This window comes from Scardinius erythrophthalmus (assembly GCF_964197995.2).
Source record: "Scardinius erythrophthalmus genome assembly, chromosome: 11".
In the NCBI taxonomy this organism is placed as follows: Eukaryota; Metazoa; Chordata; class Actinopteri; order Cypriniformes; family Leuciscidae; genus Scardinius; species Scardinius erythrophthalmus.
The window spans coordinates 6158784-6178243 of record NC_138231.1 but is presented as its reverse complement, the minus strand read 5'-3'; the positions used below and the strand labels follow the sequence as shown (position 1 = coordinate 6178243).

At 39.2% G+C, this 19460-nt stretch overlaps 1 protein-coding gene across 1 annotated transcript; it reads left to right on the top strand.

Moving 5' to 3' along the window:
- Positions 1-1623: 1623 nt before the first annotated feature.
- Positions 1624-18975, top strand: LOC308698212 (uncharacterized protein; the record flags this gene model as incomplete). The annotated part of the gene is made up of 7 exons (XM_081378130.1): positions 1624-1639; positions 1899-1982; positions 2666-3586; positions 3686-3780; positions 4820-4867; positions 4985-5354; positions 16988-18975. The coding sequence occupies 7 exons, from the start codon at positions 1624-1626 to the stop codon at positions 17173-17175; spliced, it is 1722 nt and encodes a 573-aa protein (XP_081234256.1). The 3' UTR covers positions 17176-18975.
- Positions 18976-19460: the final 485 nt, after the last annotated feature.

The window sequence follows — 19460 nt, the reverse complement described above, 5'->3', positions numbered from 1 at the left end:
GCGAGTCGCGACGCAACCCCACGCCATTGAAGTAATGTTGGTAGTGTGTTGTGACCGTTGTGACCATAGATATCATATAAAGGCTAGATGGCTCAAGGCGGAGTCACTTCCGGCATCACCGGCGGCCATCTTAGGACAGGGCTCTGTGAATTAAGGTGAGTGAGCAGCACGCACACAAATCCTCTTATCTCGCTGAAATCTGGACGGATTTACAAACGGTTTGGTTTCTTACAAACGTTATTAACGTGGCTATAATTCTGAATGCTTAAACATTTTGAACATAATTATTCATATGTATGCAGTATAATAGCTACATCTCTGACGTTTATAACAAACCAAACCGTTTGAAAATCGGTAGAAAATTGAGCAAGTTATGGTTATTTAAAAGTACATGCACCATGTTATGAGTGAGCGAGCACCCTGTCGTAAGATGGCCGCCGTGTGCGGATGTCGAGCTCCATTGGCCAGCAGCGCGGACGAGCCATCTAGCCTTTATATGATATCTATGGTTGTGACTGCTTGCCAGTAGGCGGTTTTGAAGGATTTGACAGTAGACGGCAATTTTTTTACTTTTTTTTTTCAATAATAAAAGGTAATGTGTCGATTCAATTAAAAATCAACATATCACATATTTTAAAATATTACATAATTCATTGAAGCCTGTTTGTCATTTATAATGCACCGACCAATCATCATCTGGCACAACAAGTTCAAATTTCATTGGACAATGTGAAGTGGAGCATTCATTTTCCGTTCATTTATAAATCGTTTGAAAATGACACAGACAGACGAATTTACACTTATGAAGGATCTGAATCTGCGTCATTGATGGATGTTAATTGACTGCAAAGCACTGCACAAAACCAGCACCAAAAGTAGCATTAATTATAAGTAGTTTTCAAGTCACTTGTATTTTGTCTATGTTTATACACCGTTTACTATGCAGTAAACAATTATGCTAGCATAGATAATAAGCATAGAGTTCAAAATTAAAAGCTCCAACCCATATTCAGTGTGCAAACTAAACAAAGAAAAAAAAAAATCAAACCTCTTTTAGTTACAGTGTCTGTTTACATTACACCTACTACATAATAATAGTTATAATATTAATCCAATGACAGTAATAGCCATATTTTGTAAAACAAATGCACTAAAAAATAAAGTAAACTTTCATAAGTAGTTTTGTACAAATTTCTATACTTGAAAGAGATAAGCACATGATCTTTTATTTTGACTGCATCAAGCTTTTATTTTGGCGGAAAACATGGTTTACAAAGGTCTCTCATTAAATTTCCAGTAAATTGCGGTAATCGTCAACTATGCATGTGGAAATAATGTGTGGGTTATGGGTTCCTACACTCATGACTTAGCCTAAGTGTTTTGAAGGTAGTTCTGCTTACCGCAGGCTCTACACTTTCGCATCTCTCTCCTGATCCTCCTCACTATCATCATCAGATGCTGGAGCTGATGAAGGTCAGAAAACAAAACAAATGGGCCGCCGATGTACGAGTTTTATGGGCCGTTAAAAAAAAAAAAAAAAATAATAATAATAATAAAAATTATGTATGAGTATGAGATGTATCGGCCCAAAAAGCACGTCGACCCACCGTAAAAGTACCCGGTATGCCCGATGGCCACAGTAAGGTAGGACAAATCGACAGAACATCGAATTTCCCACTACTATCGCCTACGCAGAAGCCCCGCCCTCAGAGTAACGCTGACCAGTGACCCTGAGCCTGCATTGGAATGCGTCATAGAACGTGACGTCACAATCGCTTACAGGTCAATAGACACATTCTATTCATTACTTTGCTGACAGTTTTGTATTGGCATTTCTGACAGCGTCGTTATTTAGCATTTGAAAATGGGTTCAAAAATGTCTTGTGTTAAATGTGTAGATGTTTCTGACTGTGTGGACAATTTACACAAAAAAGAGAAAGTCAAGAGGAAGGCAAAAACCAATAAGACCAGCTCAAGTCAAGGTATGAAAGAGGACCAGACATGTCAATGTTATTGGAATATGTAGGATTTAATAATAAATAAATAATAGTAATGTTCAACCATGAATTGAAAAACTACTAGAGAATTCAGTAAAATAATATACTTTAAACAGACATTAAAATGTATTACCTCAGATTTGTATTGAAGTTTTTATGCTGTCTTTACAAGTCCTAATAAGGTGAAATTGCTCAAGAATAATAATTATGCCTCGTGACATTTGCCCAGTGGGCCTAATTCAAGTGTGAAAATAAAAATGTTGTGCTAATCAGATGGCAAATTAATGAATTCTACATTTGAGCATGTATGGTTACTAAAGGAACATCTAGATTGGCCTGTTGATATTCACACACACAAATGAATGAAACTTAATGTAAAACTAACTTAATGAAACTTATTTGGGGTATGTTTTGAAAAGTTTAACTATTTTAATTTGACACTTAAACAGAGAACAGAACATTCCTGCATGTGCTCACTGACCGACAACTGAGAAAGTGGAATGCACAAATTATACCTGTCTGAAAGTCCCAAAAACTCGCTTCATAATTTACAGCAAGCTTAGCTGCAGCAATATTAGTGTCTAGTAATGTATACGGTTATCAATCTTTTATTAATAGTAGGCTATTTCATTAAAAGCATCTTTTGGTTATATCAATTCCCTCTTTAGATCAGACTTCTCAGCATGTCACCAGTACCAGTGAGACCGAAGTCCTCAGCATTGCAGAGGAACCTGGTCATGCTGAAGTCGATGACGAGTGGAGTGATGACGCCTTCCAGGACTTAGTCGGAGATTCGTCAGAATGGGGTGCCGACGTCCTCAACTCTTTGAGCTGTATCTTCTCGGACTTTAATGTCAATACCCTCCAAACTCCAGTCTGTGTTGCGACTGACTTGAGTGTTGACGTCCTCCAAGCTACAGTCTGTGCTACATCCGACTATAGAGTTCCAGTCCGAGATGTGGCCTACTATAGAGCAAATATCCCTCGAGTTCCAGTCTGTGAAGTGGCGTACTATAGAGCCAGTGTTCCTCGAGTTCCAGTCTGTGATGTGGCAGACTGCAGTGTGGAGGTCCCCCAAGTCCCAGTCAGTACCACATCAGCTCCAGGCCTGGATGTGGCTGACTGTTGTCTTGATGTCCCTCAAGTTCCAGTCTGTGCAATATCAGACTGTAGAGATGATGTCCCTCAATTTACAGTCTCTGCAATATCAGACTGTAGAGATGATGTCCCTAAAGTTACAGTCTGTGCGATATCAGACTGTAGAGATGATGTCCCTCAATTTACAGTCTGTGCAATATCAGACTGTAGAGATGATGTCCCTCAATTTACAGTCTGTGCAATATCCGACTGTAGAGATGATGTCCCTAAAGTTACAGTCTGGGAAATATCAGACTGTAGAGATGATGTCCCTCAATTTACAGTCTGTGCCACATCAGCTCCTGGCTTGGATGTGGCTGACTTCTGTGTTGATGTCCCTCAAGTTACAGTCTGTGCCACGTCAGACTATAGAGTCAACATCCCCCATGTCGGACCGACAGGGGACACTGTATCACCTCAGTTGAAGCAACTGGAGGATTATGAGATTATTGGTAAGTTGACTGTCATGACTCCAACATAACACAATACAGACAAACTTTTGATATTATATCTGTCTTTACTAATGTCAACTCCTATTTTTCTTTTAACAGACATCGGTTTCTACTGCTATGAAATCGGCAGGAAGCTCGGTGAAGGAGGCTTTGGAAGCGTTTATGCGGGGTTTCGCTTGAAAGATGGCCTTGAGGTATCACTTATTTTACTTCAATTATCTATCTAGCAAAGGCCTCGTTTACACTGTCAGTGAAATGTGACCCAATTCAGATTTTTTGCTCACGTGTGACACAGATCGGATGTGTTCTATGACCGTGTAAACAGGAAAAAAACGCATGCATTCGAATATTTCGAGATCGGTTTCAGGCCTCTTTAATATATGGAAATAAATCAGATATAAATCAGATGTGTGCCAATGCGACTGTCATGTAAACAGGCAGATCGAATTTTCTGAGGCATTATCTACATCTCCGCGGTTTAATGACGAGAGCAACCCCGACTCGCATCTTGCGAAGGGACGAAACGTTGTGTCGTCGTAGGAGAGGAATGTGGACAAATGTTGACACAACATATTAAAGGTTGGCTTGCTCATCCTAAAATTTCGGACCGACCGCTCCTTGTTAAAGCCAGTATTTTAAACACAATATGATCCCACGAGTCCTGAGAACTCTCTCGCACTCAATAGCTGAAGCATGAGCACAGGCTGCAATGATGGCTCTTTTCATCCTCCGCCGCCTCAAAATCATGGTGATGTTTGGTGAACTTCGCATTGCAGAGCTAGCGTCAAGCATATTTCGTGTTCGTCCATCTGTGCAAGACAATTTAACCCTTTAAGCATGCGCAATGTTTCAGATAGTATAAACACATGAAATCGAATATGGGTCACAATTGAAAGAACGTGTAAACGGACGGTGAAAAAAATTTAATATAAGCAACAAATCAGAATTGGGCATCAAGACCTGCAGTGTAAACGAGGCCAAAGTGCTCCTGCCCTATCTTATACTCGAATCATTCTCTTCTTTTTAAGCATTCTCAGTGTATCTTATATTCGCTACTTAGAGCACTTGACCTCTCAGACCTGTTTAAATTGTTAGACATGCTCTAGATGATTAGAATTTAAATTCATGAAACTGAACATGTCTGTTCAAGGTTAATGACTGAAATGATATGAACTCTGCACACACATTGTAAATAATTCTAACACAAATCCATTTTTTTGTTTTGTTGATCAGGTGGCGCTGAAATTTGCTGACAAAGTGGGTATAGAATGGATCGACATTGTAAGTACTCTGTTTCTCTCAGTCTATTTTTCAATAGACAAACTGGTATTGTCAGTAGTTTAGTAGTGGTCTGCTTCCTTTCTCCATGTAAGATCATAAGAATTGTGTTTCTTCTAGGAGGGTCATCCTGAACCCGTTCCACAGGAGATCGGTCTGCTAATTCTTGCCAACAAAGGCCCCTGGGTTCCCCAGATCATCCAGCTTCTGGACTGGGTCAAAGAGCCTGAACGTTACATTATGGTTCTAGAGCTGCCTACACCCTGTGAGGACTTGTTAAAATTTCTAGACCGCCACAAAGGCACCATCGAAGAAAACGTAGCAAAGGCTATCATGAAGCAGGCAACACTCGCAGCTCAAGCATGCTGTCAACGTGGAGTGCTGCACCGCGACATAAAGCTGGAAAACCTGCTGGACACCCTGGAAGTCAAACTAATTGACTTTGGGTGCGGCGAAATCCTGACCAATGCGGGATACACGACCTTTCCTGGTATGTATTATTCCTCAGAGCTGTAAGGTGGGTCTCAAACTTTGATGAAGGGTCAGAAGCCGTTCGACTTGCATCATGTAATGGGATCCACCATTGTGAATCAATAGCATCAAATAATTTCTTGCTTGCTAATGAATACCTAGTCAAAATGTTGCTTTAAAGGGGTCATAGAATGAGAATTCAAATGTTCCTTGATCCTTTGACAGTTTAGAGTTCGTTATACTATAAAAATTCCCTGTAATTTTCAAAACTCAAAACTTTATTGTTATTCCAAAAACTGATTTTATTGAAACCAAGGCCAGCAAACGACATGATCTAAAAAGTGAAGACTTGTAAAGTCTGTACTCTTGTAAAAGTGAACAGTGACATGAGAACGAGAAAAGATCGATACAGGATCAATACCATTACCTTCCAAATGATCCTAATGCTAGGATAGTGGGGGGGGGGGGGGTTTCCCAACAATGTGAATGTCTCAGCAGTGCATTATTTGTTTGGATTCAGTGTATTTCACTGTGAATTATTTGGTAAATTTCAGCGCAGGCTTTGCAAACAGACTTCTACGATATGGATCTGCCAGCAACGCCACAAACATAAGTAGTCATGTTTATTCTAATGCCTGATCTGTGATCAGTGATTTCTGATGTAATTATTCAAGTTCAGACAGATTATCTCACAAAATATCGTTCAGTACTGTTTATGCATCAGTAAATCAAGCCAGTGAATAAACAATCAACTTCACGTCGTTTCTCTTAGTAGGATGAAAATAATCTTATTTAAACTGTGATTAAATTATATAAAGAAAGCGATCAAAGAATGCACCCTTTCCAATTGCCCAAGCTGTCAATCAAACTGTGCAAGTTTATCTGGACACTTGCCAAAACTCATTGAAATCAATCATCATAAAATGATGACGCTGTTACAATGTACAGTACAACGAAGCTCTTACTGTATTTACATCGTGTTTGCATTGTTATTTGGTGAAAGCCAGAGGTGTATTTTCATACAAGATCAACAGACTGTCTGTCATCTGTTCAATGCTCATCACTGCAACCTTTCATGTGATTTGAATAGATCATTATGATCAATACTTTTCACTATTCCTTAAAGGGACACTCCACCCATTTGCATTAAGCTTTGTATTGTTAGAAACCCAGTCATATATTATAATAAACGTGGATTTTTCATTAATTTTTCCCTGAGATGGGAGAAATAAGGATTTAAGTGTTTTACTTCCTGCTTATTATGACATAAAAATCATCATTTTGCGTCATAATAAGCAGGAAGTCACATTTCATTGAAAAGTGTAGAGACTACAAACACTAGCTCCTCGTTATTCCATGGGGCGGGACCCGCTCATGCTACAGGCCTATTACAGATTAGTGGGTGGGACTTAACTTTCTAAAAACTAAAAGCAATATCCTCCATCTTGTTTGGAAGCTAAGCTAACAGGCACTGTGGAGCCAGCTGTGAAGATATGACAATAGCGGAGGGTAACGTTACTCAATATGATGTAGAAGTAGAGGATTTCGGAAGTCTGATGCTCGAATCAGGTGTTTGTGGCTACCTTTACAAGCCGCATAGTGAAGAGCAGCCGAGGCAGAAGACCTGCCTGCCGCGGACGAGGAGCCCGGACTGGCTCGAGTTAGGGCGGACTGGTGGCGCCGGTGATCTCACTCTGCAACTACGAACACATAGATAGAGTCCGTCTGCGGCAAAGAATTTAAACGATGCCAATTTCTCCTGGACGAAATCTCTGAATCAGACGAGGACACGGACGTTTGTGTTGTGAACCATCCTAGTTTCGCACCGCATCTGACTGAACATCCCGGTAACGTTACCATGCAATAATTCACCACTTCGAAAGAAATACAAATGAAGAGTCATTCACTAATGAGTTCGCCAACTAACTAACGTTAGACATTTTGTGTGAAATGAATTTCAAGCTCCGGTGGTAGCTAGCCTTATAGACGGATGAGTGATTCATATGCTGTTCTGGATTAGTGGGAGTGGCTTGCGCAGCTGCGCAATGTGGTGCATTGTGGGAGTTGTTGTCTTTCATACAAATGCGTCCTAAAGTTACTTTCTTTCTTTCCTCGGTCAAGAAGGCACCAAATTCAAAATTTATTTTACATTTCGACTACATATATGACCCACTTTCAATAAAGATCAATGTTCTCATGGGTGAAATGCTCCTTTAATCTCGATCCAATGGCATGGAGTTTCTCAAGCTCCAATGACAACTTTATGTATTTTCTGTTTAAAGTAATAGAAAAACAACAGCAAAAATATCCAAGCATATTAATTATTGACAAAATATAACATTATTGATGACAGCATCCAGGTTAATGCCATCAGGATTTTTAGTTTTAATTTTTAGAGATTTTTAGTTTTTTTTGAGTTTAGCTTTTGTATAACCAATGTGCAAACAGGAAAGGCTCAAGCAGTAGAAGCAAAAACTAACTCTTCTATGTAGAAAAAAAGCAAAAAGATTAATCTTACACCATAAGACACCATCATACACTTTTTGCAACATTAGTAGCTCGGGTTTGGGACCTGATAAGATTGTGCAACCTCTGTGCAATTGGACAGTGACAGTCTATAGATTTATGTAAAATAAAGGAACCTGTGTGAATATATGGCCAAATGGGTGAATGCTGCACATACATTTACAGTTCATGAATGTACATTGTAAAGTGCTTTGAGTAGTACAGTATGAATGCAGTCCATTTGTTATTTCTCATTCACTTGACAAGAAAGTTTGATTAATACATTGCACCTGTGATTCTGTCATAATGCATGCCTGTATTTATGAACTCAGAATTCCAGAGTATCACTTATATATGCGTGTTCCAATTTTGTTGCAAAAAAAAAAAAATCAACTTTATCTATATTCTCAATTAGATGACTGGACAGTTTAATGTCATGGATGAAAGTGCACATACCATGACAATGGCTTTATCCTTGATGGATGCAATGTTGTGGTTCTTCTAATGACCAACCACCCATTCCTCTCGCTTGTCATCAAACCTCATCTGAAGCTTCTTCTTGAGGCACTGCTTCAGAGGCTGCTCCTTCTTACAATGGGAACAGATCTTCTGTGCGCAAAATAAAATGCCCTGACAAAAGGGACAAATCTTTTTTGTAGACCCCCCAGGCATGATAACAAACTGACAAACTAGGACAGACTGACTGACAAAGATGGATAAGACAGACAAGTCGACAAAGACAGAGAGGAAAGATTAAGGAAATAGGATAAAGACTGAGATAGATAAAGATATAGATATAGATTGGAGAGATGGATAGAAATACAGATAGTGAGATAGACGGACAGATAGTTTGCGAGAGATAGACAGAGATAAAAAAAAGGTTGGCTCTTAAAAGTACCTTTGGGTGTTGAAAATCATGTGTAGCTTGGTTCGAAAAGGTGAAGTTTGACAGAATCTGCAGGGAGAACAGAAAATGTTAATTATGTAGTGTAGGTTAGCTAAGTTGATATAAGTTTTAAAAAATGTTCCCCAATAGTGAGAGATTCCCATTTCCTTACAAATACTTAAGGTAAATGAATAGAAAAAATAATGTTTTTAAAGATTTATGTGCAGTAACGTTAGACCAAGTGATATTGTTATTACTGACAGTGACACTACAATGACGTTCGAGAGAAAAATGATATTGTCTAGATAATGAGAGTTAGCTTGAAGTTAGCTAACCATTTAGCAAGCCTAATTTCACAAGAGTTTTATTTATTTTTTTGCTGTTAACGAGGAAACCATTGTGACTTTGTTTGAAATCATGTGAGTCTAATGACAAAGAAAGGCATCAATTATAACATTTAACCAAAACGTGATCATTAAGCCTACTTACCTGGACAGTGGTTTGAGCGCAATGAGAAATCACTGAAGAAGTCACCCAAATGCAAAGCGGACTGGCTCCTGCTCCACAGCAACGGATGCTGAGGTTCATGGGTAATGCTGGCATCATCGTCTTCTTCTTCTTCTTCGTTGTTGTTAAATGGCGGTTGGCATCCAACATTAATGGTGCATTTCCGCCACCTACCATACTGGAGTGTGGGCCGGAGATAAATAACTAAACCATCAAAAAAAAATAATAATAATAATTTTATAATAATAATAATAATAATAATAATAATAATAATTATATCCTTTCTGCCAATCTTGTTTCCTTTAAAAATCAAAATAACAGTGTACTCATACCATTTAATGGTTTCCCCAGCAATTCTTTAAGTGAATTTCCTTGTCCCCCTAACCTTCTTATGCCCTCTCTCATCTTTGTTCTTTCCTTCTCATATCTAGTATTTCATATATTATGTCCTGTCTTGCTTGTGACCTAAATGATTGCAAACTCTTCAGAACTGCACTAGAGTCTGAGCATATGACAACTTTTGCTGGTTTAACTTCTTCTATCCACTGCAATGCCAACCAAACAACCACCAACTCAATGGTGAATACTGATAAATTATCAGAAAGTCTACTCTGCATCTCTACCCCCATTTTTGGTACACTGAAAGCAGATCCAACTTTTCCAGATTCAGGATCTTTAGGCCCATCAGTGAATATGATCAAATAGTTACTATACTTGTCATTCATCATATCACAAAATGCCTGACAAACATCCAACCCCTCTCTACTCCTTGTGTGGCTATTTAAAATCTCTAGATCCACACTAGTCTGCCAAAGAAGCCAAGGTGGTCTGACTGGCAGCGGAACTGTTGGGCTAAATTCCTTTCCCTCTAGTCCCATCTCTTTCCCAATAGCATCCCCCCCCCATCCAAAACTCAGACTTTTAACCCTTTCGTGCTCCCACTAGCATACCTGTATTACTGCTCTTGTGGGGTGAGACCTATCCTGTCCTTGCAGGTTTGCCCAATAGTTGGCTGTCAGCTGTTCCCTTCTTAATTGCAGAGGCATCTCACCCATTTCCACCTGTATTGCCACTGCCAGTGATGTATGAAACGCCCCAGAACATATTCTTAATGCTTGTGTTTGTATAACATCCAACTTGGCCAATGTGGTTTTAGCTGCATCTCTGTATGCTATGCAACCATAATCTATTACTGATTTAATCAGTGCATCAGATCATATCAGTGCTTTCCTACTCGCACCCCAGTCCACTCCTGCCAAACATCTCATCACATTTAATACCTTTTTACACTTAACTATGACTTTCTCAATATGGCCGGCCCATGTCATCCTAGCATCAAACACCATTCCCAAAAATGTAAAGGACTCAACCTTCTCCAGTACATGTCCATATACACTCACCTAAAGGATTATTAGAAACACCATACTAATACTGTGTTTGACCCATTTTCACCTTCAGAACTGCCTTAATTCTACGTGGCATTGATTCAACAAGGTGCTGAAAGCATTCTTTAGAAATGTTGGCCCATATTTATAGGATAGCATCTTGCAGTTGATGGAGATTTGTGGGATGCACATCCAGGGCACGAAGCTCCCGTTCCACCACATCCCAAAAATGCTCTATTGGGTTGAGATCTGGTGACTGTGGGGGCCATTTTAGTACAGTGAACTCATTGTCATTTTCACGAAACCAATTTGAAATGATTCGAGCTTTGTGACATGGTGCATTATCCTGCTGGAAGTAGCCATCAGAGGATGGGTACATGGTGGTCATAAAGGGATGGACATGGTCAGAAACAATGCTCAGGTAGGCCGTGACATTTAAACGATGCCCAATTGGCACTAAGGGGCCTAAAGTGTGCCAAGAAAACATCCCCCACACCATTACACCACCACCACCAGCCTGCACAGTGGTAACAAGGCATGATGGATCCATGTTCTCATTCTGTTTACTCCAAATTATGTCTCAACAGAAATCGAGACTCATCAGACCAGGCAACATTTTTCCAGTCTTCAACTGTCCAATTTTGGTGAGCTCATGCAAATTGTAGCCTCTTTTTCCTATTTGTAGTGGAGATGAGTGGTACCCGGTGGGGTCTTCTGCTGTTGTAGCCCATCCGCCTCAAGGCTGTGCGTTTTGTGGCTTCACAAATGTTTTGCTGCATACCTCGGTTGTAATGAGTTGTTATTTCAATCAAAGTTGCTCTTCTATCAGCTTGAATCAGTCGGCCCATTCTCCTCTGACCTCTAGCATCAACAAGGCATTTTCACCCACAGGACTGCCGCATACTGGATGTTTTTCCCTTTTCACACCATTCTTTGTAAACCCTAGAAATGGTTGTGCGTGAAAATCCCAGTAACTGAGCAGATTGTGAAATACTCAGACCAGCCCGTCTGGCACCAACAGCCATGCCACGCTCAAAATTGCTTAAATCACCTTTCTTTCCCATTCTGACATTCAGTTTGGAGTTCAGGAGATTGTCTTGACCAGGACCACACCCCTAAATGCATTGAAGCAACTGCCATGTGATTGGTTGATTAGATAATTGCATTAATGAGAAATTGAACAGGTGTTCCTAATAATCCTTTAGGTGAGTGTAGTTTAAGATTGATCTCTTCCCCCAACTTTTTCCTTGTAAAGAAAACAACCTGTGTTTTTTCCCTTGAAAATCTAAAACCCCATCTCAGTGACCACCGCTCTACTAGATCAATTGCTTACTGGACTTTTCTAACTGTATAATTTATATTCCTTCCCCTTTTCCACATAGCCCCGTCGTCAGCAAACAAAGATCTTCCAAGCCCCACCTCTGATCATTTATCATGATGGAGAAGAGCAAAGGACTAATCACACTTCCCTGGGGGGTCCCATTCTCTATGAGGTAGCTGCCAGACATTTCTTTCCCCACTCTCACTCGTATAGATCGTCCATACAGGAAATCCATCACCCAGTTAAAAGCCCTACCTCCTATACCCAATTTATCCAGTTTAATTATCAGCCCCTCTTTCCACATCATGTCATATGCTTTCTCAACGTCAAAAAAAACTGCTACCACTGTTTCCTTATTGACATGATACAATTAATTGCCTCTTCTCCAGAAAATTAACCAGTCTGTACGTTACCATACGTTCCATAATTTTTCCCACATGAGATGTTAAAGCAATTGGCCTATAGCTAGTAGGTTTTGTCGAATCCTTCCCTAGTTTCCTAATTGGAACTACAACTGCTCCCTTCCAAATCTTTGGAAGCTGTCCTTCCTCCCAAATTCTGTTGTATAATCTAAGCAGTCTTCCTAATGCTACCTCACCCATACTTGAAAACATTATATAACACATTTCATCTTCTCCTGGCGATGTCAAACCTGCTCTAGCAATTGCTCTCTCCATTTCTGCCTTAGAAAATGGAGCACTCAGTGCATCACCCACTTCCTCCCTTTTTTCCAACACCCCAGGATATTCCTTCAATGTTATTTCCCTTCCCTTCTTCCACTCACCCTCCAGGTTGTCAGAGCTATGTATTGTCACAAAAGCTTTAGCCATCATCTCTGCCTTCTCTAAGTCAGTGACTGCCTTTACCTCCCCACTGACCAGTACAGGGTAGTTCCACTCCCTCCTTATTCCATTCATCATCTTAATCATCCCCCACACTTCTCCCACAGGTGTCTGTCTTCCTATGGAGCTGCAGAACCTGCGCCAAAATTTCCTCTTAGCATGGTGTACAGTCTTTCTTACAACTGCTTGCGATCTTTTATATTGGAGTAAATGCTCAAAATTATGAGTATGTCTCAACAACCTGAGAGCCCTATTTCTATCTCTTATTACTTCAGTACATTCCTGTGTCCACCATGGAATCCGCTTTCCTTCTCCTCACCCCAGAACTCTTAGGAATAGTTTCATCCGCCACTTCTTTAATAATATTTTGGAAAATATTATACTCTCTATCACTCTCCATATCCCTAACCTCCCCGGCTAACCTTTCCTCACATAACTCCTTGAATTTGCCCCAATTAACCTTACTAAATACCCATCTCCCTCTTCCCTCTCCAAACTGTTTTTCTACCCTCATTCTAATTGTGCACAATATAGGAAAATGATCACTCCCTACTGTCGACTCCTCCCATACCTCCCATTCACAAAGCCTTGCTAAATCATTAGATGTGATGGTAAGGTCTAGTGCTGACTCCTTTCCTGACCCAATTTCGATCCTTGTTCCTTTACCATCATTAATACACACCAACCCTTTTAAATTCATCAACTCCTCCATCACCCTCCCATTTTCATCTAATCTCCCCTTTTTAACTGCCTCTGCATATGACACTTTATGTCCCACTCTCATTTTCTGTACTTGTACCGCTTCCTTCATCATTGAACACCATCCATAAGCCACGCTGTGTGCACCCCCACAATTACAACATTTAGGTGGGACACCCTCCCCACACTGACCATAACTATAGTTTCCTCCACATCTGGCACAAACTGCTGGCAGTTATAACATCTAAGTGGGTTAGGCACGTACAATCTCACAAAGTAGCTCATATATCCAATTGTTACTTTCTCTGGAAGGACCCCTCCCTCAAACTGTAACAAAACTGACAGACTATCTTCCTTAACGCCATCTCTTGTTGTTTGTAATCATTGCACTCATTAGAGTCCCCCCTATTATATTATTCTTAATCTCTTCCATCTGTACACACACACCGGAATACCTGTAATCACCCCCTTATTCCATCTTTCCCTCCCTGATATTTTACAACACTTACCACCTGAAATTGTCCCACCTTTTCCAGCTTCAGTACCCGCTCCCTTTGATCCCTATACTTACATGTAACCACTAAACTACCATTCCTTATCACCCTTGCTGCAACTATATCACCTATCGCATTCTTTAATGCCGATGTCAATCTGACCGGATTTACACCTCCTACTCCGCCTTCCTCTCGAAAATTGATAACTACTTTATTTTCGTCAATATCACGATCCTCTTGTATTAATACCTCACTTTCCTCACCACTCATTTCCGAACTACTACCTGTGTTAGCCTTCCTTTTCTTAATCATAATTTCATTTCCACTCCCTACCTGCTTTCCCTTTCCACCTTTGCCCTTCTCTTGTCCTCCTCCACCTCTTTCCTCCATCTACGGTCCAGTCACAGTACAGCCGTACCGAACCGCCAACACCCTGTTGTGTTTCCACCATTTTGATAACAGCACGGGTTGATCACTCCCTACTGTCGACTCCTCCCATACCTCCCATTCACAAAGCCTTGCTAAATCATTAGATGTGATGGTAAGGTCTAGTGCGGACTCCTTTCCTGACCCCATTTCGATCTCATATCATGACCCCATTTAAACTGATATCATATCAGTCGATAAGGCTCATATAAGTTAGATTACCGTTAGATGACACACCAAACCAATGGAAAAAAAACGGTATTTCTCAAAAAATAAACGGCAACTTTTAGAAACGATAGCCGTAGCAGAACTCTGCAGCCTCGTCAATTGAATATGTTTACTATATTTTGACTGGAAGGAAGTAAGGAACCACGGACGATGGTTTACAACGGCGAGAAGCCTACAGAATATAAAGCAATAAAAACAAGGACAAAAAAAATGTCTGATTAAATGTTGAGTAATGTAACGCTTAAAGTTTAAAAAAAATTATGACAAATGAGAAAAAAAAATGCTCCAGACTGGCAGAAAGAAAAACGTGGTGCAGACACGAAATATACTTCCCATTGAAATAGATTGAAAGTCGTGCTGAGTGACACGAAAAAAAGGGGAAATTCGTGTTCACGAACCAAAAGATTAAATTTATGTCACGAACTGTCGTGAGACTGGGTTGCATCATGACATATTTCGCACTCAGGTTAGTATGGGAAAATGGCAAAACAGAGCTAAATGAAAGAGTAGAAAGGATTACGTTTATTAAGCCTATACACTTTTCCTACATGTTTCGACTTTATTCAAGCTGTAAAACTATAACTGTTAAAAATAAATGTAATGTATCTTGAATGTAAATTTATGACGATTTGAGACAAATATAATGTAATTTAATCGAAAACTATGTTAGTGGCATGGCAGGATTTTGAACAGCGCCCTGAGTCGTATCCGAGCGCCGCGGACAGATGCCAAGTGGGAAAACAATAGCTGTGTTCGAAATTGCCTCATATACACTCATTCACTATTCCTACATTACGTCATTAAATTGTTGTTTAAAACTTCAATTGCATTTACAATAGTTGATGCTTTTATTTATTTATTTATTTATTGCAAAACTGTGTAGCTCTTTCCTATATCTCTATTCATGATATTGATCCATAAAATAAGGATGATTGGATGAGGGATGGATGTATGGATATCTATCTATACAGATGTACAAACAATATGAAACTATACAGATAAAATAGTAGCCTACTGAATTATGTCTGTTACACACAAGTGTTACAACTAACCCCTCTGTCTGTTACAATTAACCCCACATATGGGGTAAGTTGTAACAAATGCACTTCTGTCACTTTCAGTGCAACTGTAAGAAAAAAAAACTTAAGTGTTAACCCTAAAACCGTATTCTGGACAAATGTGGGCAAAATAATTTTGATTTATTTTTAAAAAATACTTCCCTTGATCTGAGCAGAGATGTGTATGTTGCTTGTATAAAAAAAAAAAAAATGAATCTAACTTAATTCTTTTTTTAATAATTCAACCAAAACCAAAATGTGTTAGGTTGTGCCCCGTGCTCCTCTATCCATTTAGTTTACATCCGCTTTATCAGCCTCCTATCTGCTGTGTAATCTGCAAATTCTTTTTCGTCTTGTCTCATGTGCTTTTAAGGTTTACGATGAAAGTGTATTTATGGAGGGGAGAGGTTTTATTACACTGACCGTGCATTTTTCACACGGTTAAACTTTATTCTAATTTAAGTTGGTTTAAAGATTGGTTTTCTTAATACACATTAGTTTTACATTTCTTTAAGTATAAAAGTTCAGTTAAGAATCTCATAGAAAATTCAATAAAAGAAAATTGCATAATGTACCAATCAGAAAAAAAGATATAGAGAGATGATCTGTTTCATTATTACATCAGTGTTGTTCTTGAAGAATTCGTCTGAAATATTGCTTTGGATAGAATGACTTTGAATGCTTGTCTGAACCAGCTGTAAAAGAAGGCGTACACTATGGGATTACATGTAGAATTATAATATCCGACCCAAAAGAACAAGTCAAACAGCAGTGGAGGTACAGAATACCCAATGAAGGGATCGATAACATTACAAAGGAAAAAAGGTGTCCAGAAAGTCAGAAACACCCCCATGATGATGGCTAAAGTCTTAGTGGCTTTTCCTTCTTTTTTTAATTCAGAATTCACACTCTGAATGGCCTGCACCTGCCTTTTAGCCACATGTAAGATTTTCAGATACATGCAGAGCATGACAAAAGCGGGAACGTAAAAACAGGCCAATGACATTATAGTCGCTGCCTCTCTGCTCTGAAACAATAGGCAACTTCCATCACATTTAATGTTCTCATAGTAAAAATCTTCAATGCCAAGAATATTAAGCTTCATGAAGATCATGCCAAACCCCAGAGCAGCTGAAACAGTCCAGCAGATAATAATCATAACTAGTGTGGCCAGTGATGTCATTTTACTGTGATATTGAAAAGGGTAACATATGGCATAATATCTGTCTAAAGAAATGATACAGAGGTTTAAAATAGACACGGTGCACAAAGTCACATCAAGACTGCCGTGTATTTTACAGAACAAATCTCCCAGATACCAGCACGTCTCGATGGAGCGCAGCATGCTGGGAGGCATCACAACTCCTCCTACAAGCAGATCGGCCACGGCCAGCGACAGGATGAGGTAGTTAGTTGGTGTGTGAAGCTGCTTGAAATGAATGACCGTTATGATCACCAACATGTTTCCTATGATTGTGACAATCGATGAGACACTAAAAAGAATGTAGAGTAATATTCGAGTTTCCAAAGGATAGACAAACTTCGGACAAGACGTGTTACTAAACTCATAACAAAGAAAAGGCTTTTCCAGGATTCCGTTTTGGCTGCTGATTATTACGTCCATTTACACAATTCAGCTTCTCTGTTTAAAACAAGAGGAAACTTAATTTCAGCCTGCAACATAAAGTTCAATAATGTTATGATCATTACATAAAATTTAGAACATAAATGTCTGCATAAAGTCATGAAAACTATGTTGTTTAAAAATAAATAACCTACTTTAAAACCACTTTGTTTCTGTGCCACTTAAATGACCAATATAGGAGAATAAATATAATACTGAAATCTTATGAGTTATTCAATTATAAATAGTTAATTTACATGAAATCTGTTTCACAGACTCTCATCCATGTTCTTACCTTTCCTTCTATAAACAAAAACTACATCATGAAGCAGATTTTGAGTGCTGCACATTTATAGCACAAGAGTTTCATAACAACATCCCTCCTATCAAATCACACATTTGAGCTTCCAAGGTAACATAGTCTTCCCAACAGTCAACAAAATGCCTTTCAAAATATCAACAAGGCCCTGAAACTGCATTCAATTAACTTTTCTTTTCAGAATAAAAAGCTGTTTAATTCACTAAAAAGAATAACCTTCTGATAGGAGTCATTCCATTATACTGCCATGCCATGCATGTTGCTATTTTGAAATTTAGAATTTAAAGGAAAAATACCTTTTTATACATCATAGTTTACAATACACTTTTTTATGTGTACCTGTAAAATAGCAACAACAACAACAACAGCACCCAAAGCAGCCTTCATTTTCTAGAAACAGCCACCATAATACTTAGTTCCACCTTATCAGAAATGGTGGCTGTTGCTATGTCTGCCATTAACTATATTTTATTATGATTTCAGGCAATATCTAAACTACATAAAGAAATGCTATTTTACTTGTACCCAGAAAAATAAGGTAGGCTACAAAATGATTTAAAGATATTCATAAGATCAGTGACCTTAGCTAGTGGTTAGTGCGTGCTATGATATTTCACACTGAATTTATTGTGGTGGAACATTTCAAAAAGAAATGCAAAAAGTATTAATGAGTCAACAATGCCACTTTCTTGTAAATAGTAGAAAAATTACTAAACACTGTTTTATCTGCTTTGAGCCATATCGCAGGATTGCAAGTGTGATATTGCTTATATAGTTCCAATTTCGACGGCATAAGTAGCCTATATAACTTAACAAGCACGGTGTCTTTAAAATCCCTCTCAAATAGCAAAAGAAAAACACCACAATAGTGTTTTCACAACTTAAAGAGAGAAAAAAAGAGAGATTGATAACGACAGTCAGAGAATTTGACCAGCCGCTGTATTAAAAAAACACCCATGAAAGCTTTAGCGCAAGTTCTGCCAGGAAGACTCAATCAGTGCGTCATGTATTACCTCACTTCTAACCAATCATGTGCTAACACTCGCAGTATAAAAGATTGGTATAGGCTACTTACATTTGTCTGAGTTCGCAGATGCTGAAGCTGCCAGTTACCTCCATCCCCCCAACCACCACCAAGATGGTACCTTCCGCTTCATCCTCCCCACCACCACCAGGATGGTCCCTTCCTTTACCTCCAGGGGGTCGGCTGCGCCCCTGCCTTCGTCTTCAGGCAGGATATGCAGCTTCCGCTACCCTCGCATTGCGCGCTAAGGACGGGGCCTAGGCCAAATAACTTTATAAATGTAAGCTTGCTGGGCTGTTAATAAACATGTGCTTGTTATATCAATTTATCTCCCGAGTCTTTCTGGTAGAATCACAGTAGCGTTAAATTGTTTCTTGTAATTTGATGCAACGGTAATATAATACAAAGCATAGTGTTTTGAACGTACATTTAAAAAAATGAAAATATAAAAATTAAACGCGCAATCACAGTCTTTGAAACATATTGTGTGTGGAACTACTTTCTTCCGCCACTGATTCAAAGCTGCAATTTATAGTTAAACAACAGGCGGACACATGACACGCCTCCGTTACTTATACTAAATGTCACTTTGGAACTAGCAGTGATGGCTTGGACTGCTTTAGTGAAGTTATTACTGTATTTGAGTAAAGGCGGTCAGAAACTGGCCGAGAAGCGCATGCCATGTAGGACAACTCACAGCCAGGTATCGCACAACCTACTGTCAGTTGTGGAAGTCAATAATATTGTTATGTTTAAGGACATAAAATAATGAAATTAAGATAATGTCTGTACTGTACATTATATGAC